The 22500-nt window shown below is 47.7% G+C and overlaps 2 protein-coding genes across 2 annotated transcripts in view; both read right to left on the bottom strand.

Moving 5' to 3' along the window:
• Positions 1-20222, bottom strand: part of LOC143274668 (RIMS-binding protein 2-like) — a 127417-nt gene extending 107195 nt beyond the window's left edge. Inside the window, exons 1-5 of the mRNA XM_076578541.1 lie at positions 20103-20222; positions 7478-7590; positions 6702-6768; positions 6305-6427; positions 313-417 (exon numbers count right to left, since the gene is read on the bottom strand). Of these exons, the coding sequence (XP_076434656.1) occupies positions 313-417; positions 6305-6427; positions 6702-6768; positions 7478-7590; positions 20103-20222 (528 nt within the window). The remainder of the gene's footprint in view (positions 1-312; positions 418-6304; positions 6428-6701; positions 6769-7477; positions 7591-20102) is intronic.
• Positions 6306-22500, bottom strand: part of LOC143274667 (uncharacterized) — a 264898-nt gene continuing 248703 nt past the window's right edge. The window contains exon 10 of the mRNA XM_076578540.1: positions 6306-6427. The gene's annotated coding sequence lies outside the window, so the exon portion shown is untranslated. The remainder of the gene's footprint in view (positions 6428-22500) is intronic.

Raw genomic sequence — 22500 nt, 5'->3', positions numbered from 1 at the left:
TGAACAAAGACAAAAAGGCAACAGGCAGTGAGCAAACAGGCAACAAAGACGATGTGAACAAAGACGAGCAGGCAACAGGCAGTGAACAAAGACAGACAACAGGCAGTGAACAAAGACAAACAGGCAACAGGCAGTGAGCAAACAGGCAACAAAGACGATGTGAACAAAGACGAGCAGGCAACAGGCAGTGAACAAAGGCAACAGGCAGTGAACAAAGACAAAAAGGCAACAGGCAGTGAGCAAACAGGCAACAAAGACGATGTGAACAAAGACGAGGTAGGCAACAGGGAGTTGAGAAGGGAGCAGACCGACCTCTTGCAGATGGTCAATCTGGTGCTGTTTAGAGGCCAGCTGGGACAGGGCATCCTTGTAGTCATGCTCCAAGCTCTGCAACTGTTCTGCAGACTCCTGGAGGTCCTGCAAACCAAACAAGTACACACTGCACCTTAACCCTGATACAGGTACACACTGCACCTTAACCCTGATACAGGTACACACTGCACCTTAACTCTGATACAGGTACACACTGCACCTTAATTAACTCTCACCCACGTACAAACTGCACCTTCACCATCACACAAGTACACACTGAACTTTAACAATCATACCGTCAGGTGCACGCTGAACCTTAACCGTCATACCTTCAAGTACTCACAGCACCTTAAACCTTACCCACGTACACATTGCACCTTAACCATCAAACACGTACACAGTGCACTTCAACCGTAATCCAAGTACACACTGCATCTTACCCGTCATACAAGTACACACACTGCACCTCAATCCTGACACCGTCCAGTATAAACAGTGTGTCGTTTGGGATTTGAGAGATCAGAAAGAGTGCAGAGAAAGAGAGAGAGAGTGGGTGTGAGAGAGACAGACAGACACGGAGACAGAGAAACAGAGAGAAACAGAGACAGACAGATAGACCGACATGCTGCACACGGGTCCTTGGATTATAATCGAAAGACCAGGACCCAGACCACCACTCAGGTCCCTGTGAACGGAGAAGAAGAGGGTGGGGGGGCGGGGGGGGGGGGGAGGGGGGCTTGGGGGGGGGAGGTCGGAGGGGGGACGGGTTGAAAATCTCGCTTCGTTATGAAGGACTCGAACCCGTCGACGCTCGCTTCATAGTCGGGCTCTTTGCCACTGGGCCACCCCCTCCACCCTCACCGGAACTCATCTTCTGTTGTCGTACATCAGGTCCACGTGTTCTGTTTTGTTTTTCCCATGAATGAGACTTTAAATGGGGGAGGGGAGGGGGGTGTCTCATTGACCTTTACCACAATTTATGTGCACAAGGTGTTTTTTTATTTTCTTTTTTTTTTCATTTTTAAAGCACTGTCTCAGTTTTAATTACTTTTTTGTGTGTTTGTGTGGCGCTGTAATTCGCTCTGCGTTTTGCGTTCTAGGGATTACTGTCGGCTGGTTCCAAAACTTACCTGTTGTTTTGCACTTTTCAGGCTGGTTCTAAAACTTACCTGTTGTTTTGCACTTTTCAGGCTGGTTCCAAAACTTACCTGTTGTTTTGCACTTTTCAGGCTGGTTCTAAAACTTACCTGTTGTTTTGCACTTTTCGGGCTGGTTCTAAAACTTACCTGTTGTTTTGCACTTTTCGGGCTGGTTCTAAAACTTACCTGTTGTTTTGCACTTTTCGGGCTGGTTCTAAAGCTTACCTGTTGTTTTGCACTTTTCGGGCTGGTTCTAAAACTTACCTGTTGTTTTGCACTTTTCAGGCTGGTTCTAAAACTTACCTGTTGTTTTGCACTTTTCGGGCTGGTTCTAAAACTTACCTGTTGTTTTGCACTTTTCGGGCTGGTTCTAAAACTTACCTGTTGTTTTGCACTTTTCGGGCTGGTTCTAAAACTTACCTGTTGTTTTGCACTTTTCAGGCTGGTTCTAAAACTTACCTGTTGTTTTGCACTTTTCAGGCTGGTTCTAAAACTTACCTGTTGTTTTGCACTTTTCAGGCTGGTTCTAAAACTTACCTGTTGTTTTGCACTTTTCGGGCTGGTTCTAAAACTTACCTGTTGTTTTGCACTTTTCAGGCTGGTTCTAAAACTTACCTGTTGTTTTGCACTTTTCAGGCTGGTTCTAAAACTTACCTGTTGTTTTGCACTTTTCGGGCTGGTTCTAAAACTTACCTGTTGTTTTGCACTTTTCGGGCTGGTTCTAAAACTTACCTGTTGTTTTGCACTTTTCAGGCTGGTTCTAAAACTTACCTGTTGTTTTGCACTTTTCAGGCTGGTTCTAAAACTTACCTGTTGTTTTGCACTTTTCAGGCTGGTTCTAAAACTTACCTGTTGTTTTGCACTTTTCGGGCTGGTTCTAAAACTTACCTGTTGTTTTGCACTTTTCAGGCTGGTTCTAAAACTTACCTGTTGTTTTGCACTTTTCAGGCTGGTTCTAAAACTTACCTGTTGTTTTGCACTTTTCGGGCTGGTTCCAAAACTTACCTGTTGTTTTGCACTTTTCGGGCTGGTTCTAAAACTTACCTGTTGTTTTGCACTTTTCGGGCTGGTTCTAAAACTTACCTGTTGTTTTGCACTTTTCGGGCTGGTTCTAAAACTTACCTGTTGTTTTGCACTTTTCGGGCTGGTTCTAAAACTTACCTGTTGTTTTGCACTTTTCGGGCTGGTTCTAAAACCAAACCCTGTTTTACTTTTCGAACCAAACCCTGTTTTACTTTTCAGGCCGGTTCTAAAACCAAACCCTGTTTTACTTTTCGAACCAAACCCTGTTTTACTTTTCAAACCAAACCCTGTTTTACTTTTCAAACCAAACCCTGTTTTACTTTTCAAACCAAACCCTGTTTTACTTTTCAAACCAAACCCTGTTTTACTTTTCGAACCAAACCCGGTTTTACTTTTCAGGCCGGTTCTAAAACCAAACCCTGTCTTGCTTTTTCGGCTGGTTCTACAACAAAACCAGAACGCATCCTGTGGAGAAGAAGAAGAAGAAAAAGAAGAAGAAGTTAAAAAAGAAGAAGAAGAATTAAGAAAAGAAAAGAAAGAGGGACGTGAAGCCATACATCACATCTCTCTCTCTCTCTCTCTTTGTTTTTCTTTTGCAATATTCGATTCGCTGTATGAGGACAAAGCAAAGGTCAGTGAGTATCTAAGTTATTCTTTCTTCTTTTTTTATTTATTATTATTATTATTTTTTTTACTAATGTTAACTGATGATGCAGTAGAGATAGTGAAACAGAAAACTGCATGCTTAGGAATTAAATTCTCTCTCTCTCTCTCTCTCTCTGCATGCATACCGCCAAGCGATCTATGAACCATGTGCAGTGATGTATGTGAGAATGCTTGTTTTTATGTGTGCCTTCCGTGTTTTAAATCAAAACCTGGGCAGGATACCTTGGTAGACATTTTGAAAATAAAAGGTGGGCGTTGTGTTGGGGGTGGGGATGCAAAAAGAAAAAGTAGGAGAGAGAGACAGACAGACAGACAGAAAGACAGACAGACAGAGACAGAGACAGAGAGAACTCAGAACTTAAAACGTTTTTTATTCAAGGATTAAGATTTTAGGCATGGCCTATTCTTCCAATCTGTCCTTGCTAATCTACATCTAATCAGTTACAATAACATATATAATGGAAAGGGGAGAAAGAAAAGAAGAAAAAACAAAACAGAAAGAAGTCCTGCAGAAGGAATATGATAAAGAACACAGACACAGACACACAGACTGACAGAGAGAGAGGGAGAGTTCCTCTGTACCAAATGCCGCAAACAGACCTCGACTCAAAAGGTTGCGACAACCAACCGATCAATACGTGCCCTACATGTGAGCAGTACAAGAATGCACCCTACACCATATTTAGCCCCCTGGCGCGTTTCCTCCAGATTATTTACCGTACAAAGTGCTGCCTTCAGGTTGACGATGTGGTATTTGGTTTCATGGCAACCTCCCCCCGGTTTTCCAAGTCTGTATTTCCTCTGAGGAAGCAAAACAGCTTGCGCTGTCTGCATCATCTCGAACGGTCGTTTGTTCTTGTTCTCCAGGGAATTTTTTGTGCTGTCTGAAGAAAAGCAGTCTCCAAGCTTAACGGAGGGGGGCGGGGGGCAGAAACCGTCTGTGGGGAAGATCATTACCTGACGGATTCACTTTGTAATTTATGAACACGCGTCTGGAAGGACAAGAAATTTACAGCCGCAGAATTAGCAACAGCGCATTCCCTGAAGGATAAACCGAATCGATATCAGTTCCAATGGGCAGGATTTTTTTTTTTTTTCTTTTCTTCTTTTTCTTTTTTTTCTAATAAAGTGATGGTCTTGGTATGATCCGGTTTTAAATGCTGGCTTTATTGTGAAGAAGCCGTTTGCTATGTGTGTGTGTGTGTGTGTGTGTGTGTGTGTGTGTGTGTGGCGGGGTGCTAGTGAGTATCTGTGCATTCGTGTATATGTACGTACGTGCCTGAGTGCGTGTTGCAGGGATGCGTTTTCTGCAGGGCGTCATGGTGAGTGGGTGGTGTCCAATGTTCACTTGCGTGAGTGTATTCTGGATCACGCATCCGTGTGTGTGTGGATGGGGGGGGGGGTGTGGAAGGGGGCAGGGGGGCCCTGAGGGTATTAATGGGGAAGAGGGGAGTGGGGGACGAAATATAAAGAGCTTTGAGTACTATTTCTGGAGAAACGCGCTATATGTCGGGTGTCCCCCCAAAAAGGTGAACCGCTTTTTGAAGAGCATTTTTTAAGTGATAGAGAAACCGAATTCGTTGAACATTTTCACACAGTAACCTTAGGGTATCATCAACATGTCCGCAAAAATATCTAAAGGTTCGGACGCAAATTATGCGAGTACTGTCAAATTCAGAACAGCAGTAAAAAAAAAAAAAATCCAATATCTGAGCTGTGCAATGTGACCTCCATCATGTTCATGCCAGTTGCCAGGTGTTTGCATCTGTCAATCAGTGTCAGTCTAAAAATAGCCTGTCTGGGTGTCAAGTCTATTGATTTTGTTGTTGTTGTTGTTGTCTGTGTCCAATATCAGTTCTGTCCAAAGTTCCAGTTTGGAAGGATCAACCATGCCTTTGAGTGAAAGTGATAACGTTACCATTGAAAACTGTTTCAAGGAGAAAGGCTGGGGTGCCGGAAGAAGGATCGTAAAGGAATTTCCAGGCAAGGGGTGGAGTCATATCACTGTAAATAGACTTATCGCTAAAATACGCACTACAGGGCCAGTAGCACGTAAAATTGGCAGTGGGAGACCCAAGACTTCATGTTCGGAGGAGAACAAGGACCGTGTTGAGGAACTGATTCAATCCCAGGAGGAGAACCCAGGGACCCACAAATCTCTTAGTGAAGTTGCAAGCGATTTACAAGTGAGCAAGTCTTCTGTGCAAAGAATGGCGAAAGAACTGGAGCTGAAGCCCTTCAAGAGGATACAGGTATCAAGGAGGGACCAAAATGTTAGAGGGAAAAAGAAAAACTCACTGCCGTAACTTGCACGACCGGTACTCGGCCACTGATGTGAAAAGGATCATTTTCACAGACAAGAAAGACTTTACGTTAGAGATAGCTGAGGACAAGAAAATACTTGTCAAAAAGCGGTTCACTTTTTTGGGGGCACCCGATAAATGTCCATTGTTATCATTATTGTTAACATCAAACAACCCCCAAACAACGCACACACACACACAGAGAAACAGATGGACAGACAAGACAAACACACTGACAAACAAGACTCTTTTTTTCTTTTAAGCCATCTCCCCTCTGTCCCTTAAAAAAAAAAAAAAAAAAAAAAAAAAAAAAAAACTTCCCACCACTCAATACGTCCTGCAACAACTTTCAAGGGCAACACCCACAACAACAAACAAAGACAGTCGAGGCCTCTCATCCTTACCCCCTGCTGCAGCAACAACCTCCTTCATGCAAGCAAAGCAAAGTGAACCAACCGCAATGAATGGGCCATGGATGTGACGACGGGTTGCTAGCAAGCCACTCCACTCAACTCACAAGGCACTCACTCACTCACTCACTCACTCACCCAAAGGGTTAAGAGAAAGATATATTCCAGCCAGATATTTCCGACAACCTTGTACATTCAAGTTGTGCTTATTGATGTCGTCCAAAAGGCAAAATGATGTATGGAATTTGTCCATTTTCCTGCACAAAGCGTTTAAATTTAGAGAAATTGCAACCTCATAATGTTTTGCAAATGTATCTGTGTTTCATGTGATTTCGTGTGATTTTGGTTTTCTCGTGTTTATTCAAACAAATGTGACGCCACAAATGTTTGTGTACCCCTTCACAGGGGCTATGGCCTGATGAATAAAATCATCCGTATCCGTATCACTCACCCTGACGAGGTTCTCGAGACTGTTGACCCGTGTCTGCAGGGAGCTGACCTGCTCCTTGGCGCTCTCCCGCTCAGTCTGGGCCGCCGCGAGCGTCACGCGGAGCGTGCTGCATTCCTCGCGCACCTGTTGTGCCGGCAGAACAGAGACACCAGTCAAAGTCAGTTCAATTCGGTTCAGAAACACTGTGTTAAGAAACACTCAAGGGAGAACAGGACAGTACAAGGTCCGTCTCCAGAGAAGAAGCCCCCCTCCACCCCCCCCCCCACCCCCCCCAAGTGTTTCGGCCCTTACCTCCTTACACTCTAAGGGGGCCGGTATTAACCCACATGGAAATTGACGTGCTCAAATCACAAGTCAGGCTCGTTGTAAACACACCAACCTAAAACGAACAAGTCACACCATCAAAGTCATTGAAACAAGTCACACCATCAAAGTCACTGAAACAAGTCACACCATCAAAGTCACTGAAACAAGTCACACCATCATTGAAACAAGTCACACCATCAAAGTCATTGAAACAAGTCACACCATCAGTCATTGAAACAAGTCACACCATCAAAGTCACTGAAACAAGTCACACCATCAAAGTCATTGAAACAAGTCAAAAGAAGAGAACCCACATAAGCTGGCTAAAACAAACCACACAACCACACACACACTTGTCATATGTCCCCCCCCCCCCCCCCCCCCCCGGCTTTTTAATATTTAAATTATTCCTCCTGGAAGTTTTGGCCACTGTCGTCATCACCCCACACCCCATCCCCCTCCCCGGCCCCCACAGCAAACAGGTCACATCCATCATTCTACACAGTCTTCCGCCAACTTCACGTTGGTCGTCATCACAAACACTGCCACATCCGTCCTTTTATACATCATCAATGTACAAGTTTCCTGTCCCCATCCACAAACAGGGTCACACTCGTTTCTTTGATTTGATTCTATTTTATTTCACTGCGTCATCGCCACTTTAACATCGTCATCCGTAAACACGCCACATCCGTCATTTATATTCTATTTCTTTTTTCTTTTCTTTTTTTCTTTTAAAATAAAATCTCAACAGCCAGTTTCTCCTGGTCTTTCATAAACACGTCAATCCGTCTTTTTTTTATGTTTATTTTTTTACGTCAACCACCAATTTTCCGTCACACCAAAACGTCACTCCCGTCCTCTTACGTCATCTGGCTACGATTGCCACCGTCATCCACTGACAAACAAACAGCAATGGTCTTAGTTTTCAGCCCGGGACTGCCTGCCAGCTTACTGTCTCGCCTCATCAGCAGGATGAGCTGTCATCGTCGTAACGTGTCGTCAGTCGTCAGTTATCATGGTGTCGTGCTCATCTGTGGTCAGGCATGGAGAATCGTCAGGTATTTCTGTTTGTCACGACAGATTTGCTCTGTGTCTTAAATTGGGACTGCACGTTGTCCGCCCAGGGATCGCCCGTCATCGCCACGGCGTGCAGCGACACCCATATTTTTTCATTTTTTTTCTTTCTTTTTTCCCTGTCTGAAAGCGTATTTGATTTTACTTATATCAAAGTGCATTAACTTTTCTTCACTTAATTTTGGCCAGGACAACCAACCCCTCATGCTGCCGTGGTACTCCCCACCCCCTTTTTTTTATCGCCCCTGTTCGTTGAGCACATACTGCACACAGGACGTGCCTCCGTCTCATCCCAAAGACTAGCACACAGACCACCAATCAAGATTTAATGGAGAGGAAGAATTAAAAACCCAGATCCCCCCCCCCCTCCTGCCACGTTATCAAAAAGCTGTTGTTGAATGGACGTGTCAGCGGATTTTGTCCGTGGACGTCTTTTTGACTGTGGGGCATCGTCTGTTAGTCGCGAGCACCGCCCTACGTCCACAACGTCAGTTTTTTTGTGTCATGAGCGTATGTCGTGTTTCAGCTTTGTCTGCCTTCACATCATCATCATTTGTTTATGACTGACTGTCATACGACAGCGTCACTTGTTATCAACTTCACACATGCACATGCGCAAAATTCAATGCACGACAAAGGCACGCGTACATGAACACACACACACACACACACACACGCGTACGCACGCGCGCGCACACGCACATACGCGCGCACGCTCACACACACACACACACAAAAGAACGCGCGTGCGCGCGCGCACACACACACACACACACACAAACACACCCATAAGCGCGCGCACGCATACACACACACATATGAGACACACACACACATATGAGACACACACATACACACACACACACACGAGCACACACAGACACACACACACACAAGCACACAGACACACACACACACACACACACAAGCACACACACACACACACACACACACACACAGGATATAAAGAATGACGATCGACACAATCAAGCACCAACAATGCTGAACACGGATGAAGCAGAACACACACACACACACACACACACACACACACACACACACACACACACACACACACACACACACACACACACACCATGGAACACAGAGCCTGTGTTTGAACGAGGTGGAAAATACACATACCATGGAACATTTTAGACAGTGGAGCATAGACACGGTGAGAATGACGTGAAAGACAATTCAACGCAAAACTTTTAAATACAAAACCTAAGTGTGATAGAACCTCTTCCAAATAGGGGAGCATACACAAAATAGGACACCTCATGAAAATAGGACACCTCATATGACACCTCATGAAAATAGGACACCTCATGAAAATAGGACACATGAAAACACACAGCGGAGAAAGATTCCTTTTGAGGGCGATAAATTGAACCTCTCTCTCTCTCTCTCTCTCTCTCTGTGCTATGGACAGTGTCTTAATTAAAAACACCAAAGCGACTCTCTGTGTGTGTGTGTGTGTGTGTGTGCTATGGACAGTGTCTAGCACACACACACACACACACACACACACACACACACACACACAGAGTCGCTTTGGTGTTTTTAATTGTGTGTGTGTGTGTGCTATGGACAGTGTCTTAATTAAAAACACCAAAGCGACTCTGTGTGTGTGTGTGTGTGTGTGTGTGTGTGTGCGCGCTATGGACAGTGTCTTAATTAAAAACACCAAAGCGACTCTCCCTCTGTGTGTGTGTGTGTGTGTGTGTGTGTGTGTGTGTGTGTGTGTGTGTGCTATGGACAGTGTCTTAATTAAAAACACCAAAGCGACTCTGTGTGTGTGTGTGTGTGTGTGTGTGTGTGTGTGTGTGTGTGTGTGTGCTGCGCACAGTGTTTCCATCATTAAAAACATCAAAACCTCTGTGTGTGTGTGTGTGTGTGTGTGTGTGTGTGTGTGTGTGCAATCGTTCGCACACGCAGGTGCGAGCGAGTAGGTCTGCACTGTCGAAGGGATTGTCTCCCTTACGTCCCAGACCTGTCGATGTATGTCATTGTTTCCATTCTGCCAGAGCGTCGATAATCTTCATCACTGCCTTCAACACCTGTATGTCGATAGTCCCTCCTCTCCAACACGTCAAGCCTTGTCCTGTGTGTGTGTGGGTGTGTGTGTGGGTGTGTGTGTGTGCGCGCGCGCGTCTGTTTATGTGTGCGCGCGCGTGCACGTATGTGTTTATGCATGTGTGCCAACATGCGCGAATGCGTGTGTGTGCGCGTGCACATATGTCTTTATGCATATGGGCCAACATGCGCGAACGCGCGCGCGCGCGTGTTTGTGTGTGTGCGCGCGCACACGCGATGGAGATTATGCTCGCGCGCGCGCGCGTGTCCGCATTATTATAATTATGTTCGTGTTTGTCACCCCCCCCCCCTCCCCTCCCTTCCTTCCAGACGTGCCCCCCCCCTCCCCCTCTCCCACAGCCACCAGCATCACAATCCTAACCCACCCCCCCCCCCCCCTCCCCTGTGGGTGTATTGGTCACCCTGTCCTGTTCACCCCCAGTCTGCAAAACACACGTCATCAGGTGGTTCGATACCGCTTCGATCCGATCCGCCATTCCACCCCACCACCCCCCACCCCACCCCGCAAACTGCATACCCTGCACCACCCCTCCCCCCCTCTCTCTCCAGCCCCCCCTCCACCCACCTGCCCCTCACACTTCTCGTTCGTTCATCTCACAGCCATCAACACCTAACGAGTCATTAAAGCTCTGGAGACTGTGGTGGTGGTGGTTTGAGGTGGGGAGGGTAGGAGGGGGTGTGGCGAGAGAGGGTGGTGGGGTGGGGGGTGGTGGGGGGTGGGGGGGATGATGGAAGTCTAGAGGAGAGAGAGCTGAGGTTCAGACTGAAAAAAAAAATCGAAGAGAAAGGATTGAGGGGAGAGAGAGGGGGGGGGGGAGAGAGAGAGAGAGAGAGAGGAGACAAACAAGAGTGAGACAGAGAGAGACAGAGGAGACAAACAAGAGATACAGAGAGAGAAGGGAAAGAGAGAGAGGAGACAAACAGGAGACACAGAGAGAGAGAGAGAGGAGAGACAAACAAGAGACAGAGAAAGAGAGGAGACAAACAAGAGTGAGACAGAGAGAGAGAACAGAGAGAGAGAGAGGAGACAAACAAGAGTGAGACAGAGAGAGAGAGAAGAGAGAGAGAGGAGACAAACAAGAGTGAGACAGAGAGAAAAGAGAGAGAGAGGAGACAAACAAGAGAGAAGAGAGAGAGGAGACAAACAAAACAAGAGAGAGAGAGAGAAGAGAGAGAAAAACAAACAAGAGACAGAGAGAAAGAGAGTGAGACAGAGAAGAGAGAGAGGAGACAAACAAGAGTGAGACAGAGAGAAAGAGAGAGAGACAGAGAAGAGAGAGAGGAGACGCCCAGAGTAAGACAGAAAGGTAGAGGTCATTAATTGAAGAATTGTTAGACAGCACATTCGCAAGTATCCACACAGTTTGATCTACACACCGACCGACAGGGCAAAATAGGGAGACAGAGATGGACAGAGAGAGAGAGGAGGGGAAAGAGAGAGAGAGAGAGAGGCGGAGGAGACGGAGATAGAGTGAAAGAGAGAGAGAGAATGGGAGAGAAAATGAGAGACAGACAGACAGACAGACAGACAGTGGAAGATAGGAGGGAGGGATAGTATTGTGGGTTTATTTTTTAAAAAATATTTTTTTAAAAGTATTTCGTAACACCAAGGATAGAGCAAACGACTTAACACAGAGCTCATTTGCACCTGATTAAACACAATCAGGAACAGCACACATCACGCTCGCACGCACACACACACGCACGCACACACACACACGCGCGGGAGGGCGGTGGGGGGATGGGGGGGGGGGAGGGAGAAAGAGAGAGAGAAAGGGGAGTGGATGTGAAAAAACAAAGAAATACTGGCTGTTTAAAAAGCAAACGGCTAGGGCTGAAAGTGACAGCGGCCCCAAGTACACATGGTGGAGAGGCCAAGCGGAGCGCAGATTAACGTCAAACTGATCCCTCTCAGCTCGGAGGGTAGGCAGGGGGGAGGGGGTAGGGGTAAGGGGGGGGGGTATCGATCTTCAACCTGCGGGGGATTGAGAAACATCGGCTGAACACACACACACACACACACACACACACACACACATACACACACACACACACACACACACACACACACACACACACACATGCTCTCTCTCTCTCTCTCTCCATATAGTTTCATTACTTTTGTTTTGACTGTTTGTTTCTTATCAGTATTATTGTTATCAATTTGCACCCTCATGTCATTAGGACTGATTGCTATTTCAGTGGTCAGTTCGGTTTCTCTACTTTCCTTCATGCGCGCGCGCACGCGCGTTTGTGTGTGTGTGTGTGTGTGTGTGTGTGTGTGTGTGTGTGTGTGTGTGTGCTTGTATGCTTACGTGATTGAGAGAAAGTGACATTACTGAAGATGGTGAAGGAGAAGATGAAGAGAACAAAAAGAAGAAGAAGAAGAAGAAAAAAAAAAAAAAAGAAGGAGAAGAAGAGGAGGAGGAGGAGGAGGAAAAGAAGAAGAGGCAAAAACCTTCCGTGACTCAGGTATGATTTTTTGAATCAATCATTTTAAAGTGAAAAGCAAGGAGTCAACAACACCCTGCCCCCCCCCCCCCCCCCCCCCCCGCATCCGCAACTGCTCCCCCACCCCCACCCCACCCCACCCCCACACCCCCGCCCCCCTCCTCCCACCAAACAGCAGCAACAACAACAACAACAAAACCGAAAGAACGAAAGAAACAACAGAAAGAAAAAATGGAGGATTGTTGGGGGGTGCGGGGAGGGGGGAGGGGGGGAGGCAACAAGAAACAACAACAAGAGGACCGCGAAGTTCCAAATAATTAGTGGTGTGCGCGAGATCAAACAACAGTGCCAGTCACTGAAATCACCAAGCCAGTCCTTCGATCGGAGTTTGGTACCGTCAGACGAAGTAATGACTTATCCGCAGCTGGTTTGGTCGACAAGTTTCGGAACGACGACGACGACGACGACGACGACGAAGAAGAAGAAGAAGAAGAAGAAGAAGAAGAAGAAGAAGAAGAAGAAGAAGAAGAAGAAGAAGAAGAAGAAGAAGAAGAAGAGGAGGAGGAGGAGGAGGGGGAGAAGGACGAGACGATGATGAAGAAGAAGAGGAAGAAGAAGAAGAAAGAGGAGGAGGAGGAGGACGAGACGATAAGAAGAAGAGGAAGAAGAAGAAGAAAGAGGAGGAGGAGGAGGAGGACGAGACGATAATGAAGAAGAAGAGGAAGAAGAAGAAGAAAGAGGAGGAGGAGGAGGACGAGACGATAATGAAGAAGAAGAGGAAGAAGAAGAAGAAAGAGGAGGAGGAGGAGGAGGACGAGACGATAATGAAGAAGAAGAGGAAGAAGAAGAAGAAAGAGGAGGAGGAGGAGGACGAGACGATAATGAAGAAGAAGAGGAAGAAGAAGAAGGAAGAAGAGGAAAAAGAAGAAGAAGAAGAAGGAGGGGGAGGAGGAGGAGGAGGAGGAGGGGCGGAAAAGAAGAAGACAGAGAGGAGCAGGAAAAGAGAAGGAGAGAACCAGTGAGAGGAGGAGGAGGAAGAAGAAAGAGAAGGAAGAAAAGAGGAAAAAGGAAAGGCGGAAAACAGAGGAGGAGGACGATGTGAAAGAAGACGACACTGCTGAGGTGGGGGGGCGGGGGGGGAGGAAGGAGCGAAGCAACTGCCAGACTGTCTGACCCTTTGATTGGCCAGATACCTTGATTGCCTTGGTCAAGGCCCCGTCCCGTCCGTTTTTTCCATCCGTAGTTAAACCTCCTCCGTCACCACCACCCCCCTCCCCCCACCCCACCCCTCCCGTTCTCCTCCCCACCCCCCTCCCCCCAATTCCTTCCTCCCTACCTTCCATACCTGGCACGGGGTCACACACACACACACACACACACACACACACACACACACACACAGAGGCTGTATTGATCTCGTCATGAAAAGATAATAGCATGGAACCGGAGCCCCCTTTTCCTATTACCTGGCTTGTTTCCATCAACTTTGCCGCTGCTTCTTCTGCTTCTTCTTCTTCCGCCCCCACACAGTTTGCACTCTCTCTCTCTCTTTCTGTCTGTCTGTCTGTCTGTCCGTCTGCCTCTCTCTCTCTCTCTCTCTCTCTCATCTCTATCTCTCTCTGATTCCTCGACACACACAAAAATAAAAAAAATAAAAACTACATACACAAACATACACAAAGAACACAAAACAGACGTTTGGTCTATGTTGTCCAAGTACCACGAGAGAGAGAGACAGACAGACAGACAGACTACAGACAGACAGACTGAGACAGAGTGAAAGAGAGAGAGAGAGACAGAAACAGAGAGACAGAGAAAGACAGAAACAGAGAGACAGAGAAAGACAGAAACAGAGGTAATAAGAGAGAGAGAGAGGGAGAGAGAAACAGAGAGAGAGAGAGACAGAGACAGAGTTAATGAGAGAGACAGACAGACAGACAGACAGACACAGAGACACATGGAGAAACAGAAAGAGAAAGATTAGAATATATATCGCCAACGTATTGTTTCTTAAATTATATGTCGAAGGGTTGTTTTGTTGGGGGTTTTTTTTTGTGTGCGTTTATTCGCCTTTCCATAAGACTGAGTTCATAAAATCTGCTTCATCCACGTCCGCCTTCATTTCGATTCCTCAACTTGGTGTTTGTTTGTTAACGTTCTGTTGCCATTCGGCTGGACCTGTAGTTCCAACACAACTGTTGGGCCTGTGGTGTACAAGAAAAAGTCATCCCGGCTGTTCTATTCTCTCTCTCTTTCTCTCTCTTCGTTGTCCTCGTCCTCTCTCTCTCTCCACCACCCCCCCCCTTTCTCCCTTTCTCTCTCTCTCTGCCTCTCTCTCCCCCCCCCCTTCCCCCTCTCCCTTTCTCTCTCTCTGCCTCTCTCTTCCGCCCCTGTCCCCCTCTCCCTTTCTCTCTCTCTGCCTCTCTCTTCCCCCCCCCTTCCCCCTCTCCCTTTCTCTCTCCCCCCTTCTCCCTTTCTCTCTCTCTCTGCCTCTCTCTTCCCCACCCCTTCCCCCTCTCCCTTTCTTTCTCTCTCTCTTCCCCCTCCCTCCCCCTTCTCCCATTCTCTCTCTCTGCCTCTCTCTTCCCCCCCCTTCCCCCTCTCCCTTTCTCTCTCCCCCCTTCTCCCATTCTCTCTCTCTGCCTCTCTCTTCCCCCCCTTCCCCCTCTCCCTTTCTTTCTCTCTGCCTCTCTCTTCCCCCCCCTCCCCCTTCTCCCTTTCTCTCTCTCTGCCTCTCTCTTCCCCCCCTCCCCCTTCTCCCTTTCTCTCTCTCTCTGCCTCTCTCTTCCCCCCCTCCCCCCTCTCCCTTTCTCTCTGCCTCTCCCCCCCCTTCCCCCTCTCCCTTTCTCTCTCTCCCCCCTCTCCATTCATTCCTCTCTCTCTCTGCCTCTCTCTCCCCCCCCCTCCCCCTTCTCCCATTCTCTCTCTCTGCCTCTCTCTTCCCCCCCCCTTCCCCCTCTCCCTTTCTCTCTCCCCCCTTCTCCTTTCTCTCTCTCTCTGCCTCTCTCTTCCCCACCCCTTCCCCCTCTCCCTTTCTTTCTCTCTCTCTTCCCCCTCCCTCCCCCTTCTCCCATTCTCTCTCTCTGCCTCTCTCTTCCCCCCCCTTCCCCCTCTCCCTTTCTCTCTCCCCCCTTCTCCCATTCTCTCTCTCTGCCTCTCTCTTCCCCCCCTTCCCCCTCTCCCTTTCTTTCTCTCTGCCTCTCTCTTCCCCCCCCTCCCCCTTCTCCCTTTCTCTCTCTCTGCCTCTCTCTTCCCCCCCTCCCCCTTCTCCCTTTCTCTCTCTCTCTGCCTCTCTCTTCCCCCCCTCCCCCCTCTCCCTTTCTCTCTGCCTCTCCCCCCCCTTCCCCCTCTCCCTTTCTCTCTCTCTCCCCCCTCTCCATTCATTCCTCTCTCTCTCTGCCTCTCTCTCCCCCCCCTTCCCCCTTTCTCTCTCTCTCCCCCCTCTCCATTCCTCTCTCTCTCTCTGCCTCTCTCCCCCCCCCCTTCCCCCTCTCCCTTTCTCTCTCTCTCCCCCCTCTCCATTTCTCTCTCTCTGCCTCTCTCTCCCCCCCCCTTCCCCCTCTCCCTTTCTCACTCTCTGCCCCCTCTCCATTTCTCTCTCTCTGCCTCTCTCTCTCCCCCCCCCCCTTCCCCCTCTCCCTTTCTCACTCTCTGCCCCCTCTCCATTTCTCTCTCTCTGCCTCTCTCTCTCCCCCCCCTTCCCCCTCTCCCTTTCTCTCTCTCTGCCTCTCTCTTCCCCCCCCCCCCTTCCCCCTCTCCATTTCTCTCTCTCTCCCCCCCCTCCCCCTCTCCCTTTCTCTCTGCCTCTCTCTTCCCCCCCCTCCCCCCTCTCCCTTTCTCTCTCTCTGCCTCTCTTCCCCCCCTCCCCCCCTCTCCCTTTCTCTCTCTCTCTGCCTCTCTCTTCCCCCCCCCCTCCTCCCTCTCCCTTTCTCTCTCTCTGCCTCTCTCTTCCGGCCCTGTCCCCCTCTCCCTTTCTCTCTCTCTCCCCCCTCTCCATTTCTCTCTCTCTGCCTCTCTCTTCACCCCCCCTCTTCCTCCCTCTATTTCTGTCACTCCCTTCCCTATTATCTCTCTCTCTCTCTCTCTCTCCTGTGTCTTCATTGCTGTTTGTCTCTTCTTTCTCCTCCCCCCCCCCGCCCTCCCTTCTCTCCCCCCCCCCTCACCCCCCCCCCTCCCCCCCCTTCCCCCCTGTCTCCAACCATTTCCACTCTCGTCCCAGTTCAGTCCTAAGTATGTCTGCATTGCTACGTTTTAGGACTCGGGGAAGATAGTTCTTCAACCTACTTTTCTTTTCTTTTCCTTTTTTTTAAATTAACCAATGCGTCATCGTCTTCGCCCTACACCCAAAGGGCTTAATGTATGTCCTATGTTCGTGGCCGTGGTCGCTAATGCGGGCTTTTCCATCCATGCAGCTTCAGAAATACTTACTACTACAGACTCATTGCTGTTCCAATGCAGCTTACACTGCCAGCAGCTGGTACTTGCCGTGTGTATCCGTGGATAGTTCCTGGCCGTGGCTTTTTTTTTTTTTTTTTTTTTTTTTTTTTTTAGTAGCTAGCATCGCTACATCAAGTCACTCACTATTCTTTGCAACAGATCCATTTGGTCTTATTATTGTCTGCCATTCCCCGTGGCTTGACCTGAACCTGAATAAAACATGTTTTGTCTGTCTTCGACTTTTTCTCCTCTGTGTGTGTGTGTGTGTGTTAGTGTGTGTGTGTGTGTGTGTGTGTGTGTGTGTGTGTATGTGTGTGTGTGTGTGTGTGTGTGTCAGTGTGCGCGCGTGTGTGTGTGTATGTGTGTGTGTGTGTGTGTGTGTGTGTGTGTGTGTGTGTGTGTGTGTGTGTGTGTGTGTGTGTGTGTGTGTGTGTGTGTAAGAAATTGATGTGGATCCACACAATACAAACACGAAAATACAGAGCCTTAATGATCCAGAAAACTGCTTAAATCGATGAACTGTTTTTTAGAGATGCTCTGAAAGGATAGGACTGAGGCAACGTGGAGGACTGAGAAAGGCGGTGAATTCCTGGTTTATACAGCTGAAGAACTATAAGGATGCTGGGAGGGGGTGCTGGGGGGGGGGGGGGGGGAGAAAAACAAAACACACGTACACACACACACACACACACACACACACACACACACGCACACACACTAGCGATACCACCACAGTACCACACGCATCATCAACGTTTCCAAACCACTGCCGATGTTTACACGAACCGGGGGAGACACACAAAACACTGCACGCAGTATACAGTTCTTCTATGCAAACATCGGTGTGATTTAACAGCGGGGGTACCGTAATTATCATATCATAATGAGACCACCCACCCCCACACACACACCCACCCACCCACCCCCCGCTGGCGTTGATTTAAGAAAGCAAAAAAACAACCAAACAAACAAAAAATCCCTGTTGACATTAAGCAACGGGCAAACAAGCTTTGCAATATCGCTACACTGCGGTAAGCGGAAGTGATGACACATCGTGTGTGTGTGTGTGTGTGTGTGTGTGTGTGTGTGTGTGTGTGTGTATCCGTGTGTCTGTGAGTGTATCTGTGTCTGAGAGAGAAAGACCGAGAGAGAGAGAGAGAGAGAGAGACAGACATATAAACAGACATGTAGATAGACAGACAGACAGACAGATATATGGACAGATAAGGCGAGGGAGAGAGAAAGAGAGACAGAGACAGACAAAGACAGACGTAAAAAGGTGTATGAGAACGGAAAGATAGACAGAGAGAGAGGGGGGGGAGACAGAGAGAGAGGGAGACAGAGAGAGAGAGACAGACAGAGAGAGGGAGAGAGACAGAGAGGGGGAGGGAGACAGAGAGACAAAGAGAGAGAGAGAAGAAAGAGGAAGACAGACAGAGAGAGAGGGAGACAGACAGAGACAGAGAGAGAGAGAGGGAGACAGATAGAGACAGAGAGAGAGAGGGAGGGAGACAGAGAGAGAGGGAGACAGAGAGAGAGAGGGAGACAGAGAGAGAGGGAGACAGAGAGACAAAGAGAGAGGGAGAGAGACAGAGAAGAAAGAGGAGGACAGACAGAGAGAGAGGTGGCGGAGGAAAAAGAGACAGAGATGTTCAAAAATAAAAATAAAAATAAAAACGTGAGTGAGGGCAGAAAGCCAAGCCAGGTGACATTAAAGGTAGCAGACAGGGCCATCGTTGGGCAACGTTAATTCCACACAGAACCCACACTGTTGGGGGAAATGTCAAAGGTGACAGCATGTACACCCTCGGGTGAAAAACTGTGATGGGGGAAAAACAACAGCAACAACAACAACAACAAGAAAACCGCAACAGAACGAATAACAAACATGCATGTTACTCAAAGTCCGGGATACAACGAAACCACATGTGTACAGGCATAAGCACACACACACACACACACACACACACACACACACACACTGATCTTAAGGATTAAAAGACAATATATAAAAAGATAACAACTTAACCATACTGGCAAGTCATATTGAACCACGCACGCACACACACACACACACACACACACACACACACACACACACACACACACACACACACAAACGTACACACACAAACACACACTGATGTTAAGGATTAAAAGACAATAAATAAAAAGATAACAACTTAACCATACTGGCAAGTCATATTGAACCACGCGGACACACACACACACACACACACGCGCGCGCGCGCGCGCGCACGCACGCACACTGATCATAATACAAAAAGATAACAATACAACCCATACTAGCAATTCATGTTGAATCTTTTTCTGAACTGAAATATCTACACTCTCTCTCTCTCTCTCTCTCTCTCTCTCTCTCTCTCTCTCTCTCTCTCACACACACACACACAAACACACACACACACACAAAGATGATTCTGTTTATTCAATTCCTGGTTCAGAAACAGGAAATTTGTGTTTAATCTTGGATTATAAAAAATAAACACCTTTTTTCTCCTTTTTTTTATATATTTTTTTTAACAGTTGAACTTACTGCATTATCGATGGGGGTGGGTGGGGGTGGGGATGGATTGGGGAAGATGAGGAGGTGAGGGTGGGGGGGGAGGTGAGTGAGAGAGGAAGACAGATACATGTAGAGACAGACAGGGAGACAGAGTGAAGCACACCGTGAAATACAGAACGAGAGAGAGAGGAGGAGGGTGTGGGGGGGAGGTGAGTGAGAGAGGAAGACAGATACATGTAGAGACAGACAGGGAGACAGAGTGAAGCACACCGTGAAATACAGAACGAGAGAGAGAGGAGGGGGTGTGGGGGGGGGGGGGGTGAGAGAGAGAGGAAGACAGATACATGTAGAGACAGACAGGGAGACAGAGTGAAGCACACCGTGAAATACAGAACGAGAGAGAGAGGAGGGGGGTGTGGGGGGTGAGTGAGAGAGGAAGACAGATACATGTAGAGACAGACAGGGAGACAGAGTGAAGCACACCGTGAAATACAGAACGAGAGAGAGAAGGGGGGTGGGGGGGGTGAGTGAGAGAGGAAGACAGATACATGTAGAGACAGACAGGGAGACAGAGTGAAGCACACCGTGAAATACAGAACGAGAGAGAGAAGGGGGGTGGGGGGGGTGAGTGAGAGAGGAAGACAGATACATGTAGAGACAGACAGGGAGACAGAGTGAAGCACACCGTGAAATACAGAACGAGAGAGAGAGAGGGGAGGGGGGGGGGTGAGTGAGAGAGGAAGACAGATACATGTAGAGACAGACAGGGAGACAGAGTGAAGCACACCGTGAAATACAGAACGAGAGAGAGAGAAGGGGGGGGGGGGGTGGAAGGAACTGACAGAGAGACAGGGACTCGGAGAGACAAAGAGAGACAGCCCCGCCCCCGAACCAACTCACTTGCGGCACACCGGACGGACCGCCGTAGGACTGCGCGGTGACCTTGACCCTGGGCTGGTTGACCTTGCTGGGGTGAATGCCCTTGGAGCAGTGGTTGCCCATCCTGAACACCTCCAGCATCCTCACCCCTCGCCTTGACCTTCACCTTGTGCCCATCAACCCTTCAGCGCCGTGTGTTTTTAGGGAGTCACGTGCACAACGCTCAAGTCTCAAGTCCGGTCACTCGTCTCTTCTCTCCGGCTTGATTTCACAGGCCCGAGTTTGTCTTCATGTCCACGATCCACTTCTCCTCTTTATTCTAAACAATTTATCACTTAATTCAATAATTAGTTGGTCCCCTGTTCTTGGTATCACCCACGCTGCATGTACGGTCTGTCAATGAAATTTCGCGATCCACACACAAAGGGAACTTCGGATCAACTCTTGAGATTCCATTCGTCCGGCCCCGTTGGGATACTGTAGTTCATTGCTGTCAAACGCTCCCGGGCTGTCCAAAACAAACAAAAAAAAAAACAAAAAAAATCCCTACCGAAGCAATGGTCTGTCTGTCCTAAAGCAGCATTCAGTGGCCTGGTCAATAATGTTGAAGTGTCACAAGTGTGGTTTTGTTGGTTTTTTTTTTAAAATGATTAAGTGGTCCGATGATCCATTGAAACACACAAAAGCTGCCAAGTCAGCACTAGCCTTCCATCAATTCTGGTTCGCCAGTTTTCTTCACACACCGAGTTCAGTTCTTCAGCACCTGTGTCATAGGTGCCTGGCAGTTTCCCCGGTTCCAGACATTAAAGATTTTGCACACGCTTTAGGATCTGTTAAGCTTTTGTGACCGGTCTTGAAAGCCGATTTTTATTATTATTATTATTTTTTTTTTTTTTAACAATGCTTCACTTTGAGTACCGCAGTAGTCCTTCACATTGAGTACACTGTAAATTGTACTGATTGATACGGAAACTACTGTGAACAACAAACAACGTTGTAGACACAGTTCCAGAGTCTATTAGTTTATTTTGCTGGCAGTCACCGACGTTTTTTGCTGACTGACAAACTGGAAGTAAAACCAGGGAAAAAAACAAAACTATTTTCTGTGTTCGTTATCACCATAGCCACTGTAGCATTCGGTGACGGGGAGTTATCATGATCCAGAGGTCGGAATGTGACCATGCTTTTTTTTGGAGGGGGGGGGGGACAAAAAAAGACCAAGAAACTGACTGTACAAGCACAACACTGTCACAAACAACACGACGCTCCAAGTCTCTGACACAAGTTCATTCCTCTGTCTTTAGCTCTCCAGTTCTTTGGCGCCAGCGCTGGAAAAAAAATCGAATTCCACATCTCCAAGTCTGTCATTTATGGACGAATCCACTCCTTCAAACGATCTTCTTATTTTACAGTCAAGTTGCTCTTAATTACTTTTTCATGATAAGCCATAATCTTATAACTGCGATGAATTTGATTCTCTCTCTCTCTCTCTCTCTCTCTCTGTGTGTGTGTGTGTGTGTGTGTGTGTGTGTGTGTGTGTGTGTGTGTGTGTATAATAATGACTCTGATCTGCTTGTGCTTTAGACTCTGATCATCCTGTGCTTTAAACAATGCTTACATTCCCAACACGTGGCCAGTTGGTACACCAAGCAAACTACGATTCTTGTCCGCTATAACACACACAACACCTCTCTCTCTTTCTCCCACCTCACACACACACACACACACACACACACACACACACGTTTGCGACGGGGAGACAGGTTGTGAGGCAATGGGAATAAATAGTTTAAACCTTTGGTATTCAGAAAACAAGATGCTGATCAATCAAGTTTCGCCTCGAAGCACGGTCCACAGTGAGAGAGTAAGAGAAACGACATTGACAGCCTCTCCAAACGGCGGCACCCCCAAAAGAAACCAGCCTGTAAGCAAGCGGACTGCTTTCTGAAAGAGGACCGCCACCACTACGCTATTCACACAGACACGTTAAGTATCTCGTCTGTGTTGGCCTAATGGAAGCATCACGCAGATTCCAAATGACCTTCTTCACTAAAAGCACCACACAGATTCCAATAACCTTCTTCACTAAAAGCACCACACAGATTCCAATAACCTTCTTCACTAAAAGCACCACACGGATTCCAATAACCTTCTCCACTAAAAGCACCACACGGATTCCAATAACCTTCACTAAAACACCACACGGATTCCAATAACCTCCACTAATCACCACACGGATTCCAATAACCTGCACTAAAACACCACACGGATTCCAATAACCTTCACTATAACACCACACGGATTCCAATAACCTCCACTAATCACCACACGGATTCCAATAACCTGCACTAAAACACCACACGGATTCCAATAACCTTCACTAAAACACCACACGGATTCCAATAACCTGCACTAAAAG

This window comes from Babylonia areolata, chromosome 29 (assembly GCF_041734735.1).
Source record: "Babylonia areolata isolate BAREFJ2019XMU chromosome 29, ASM4173473v1, whole genome shotgun sequence".
In the NCBI taxonomy this organism is placed as follows: Eukaryota; Metazoa; Mollusca; class Gastropoda; order Neogastropoda; family Buccinidae; genus Babylonia; species Babylonia areolata.
This window is presented reverse-complemented; position numbering and strand designations above follow the sequence as displayed.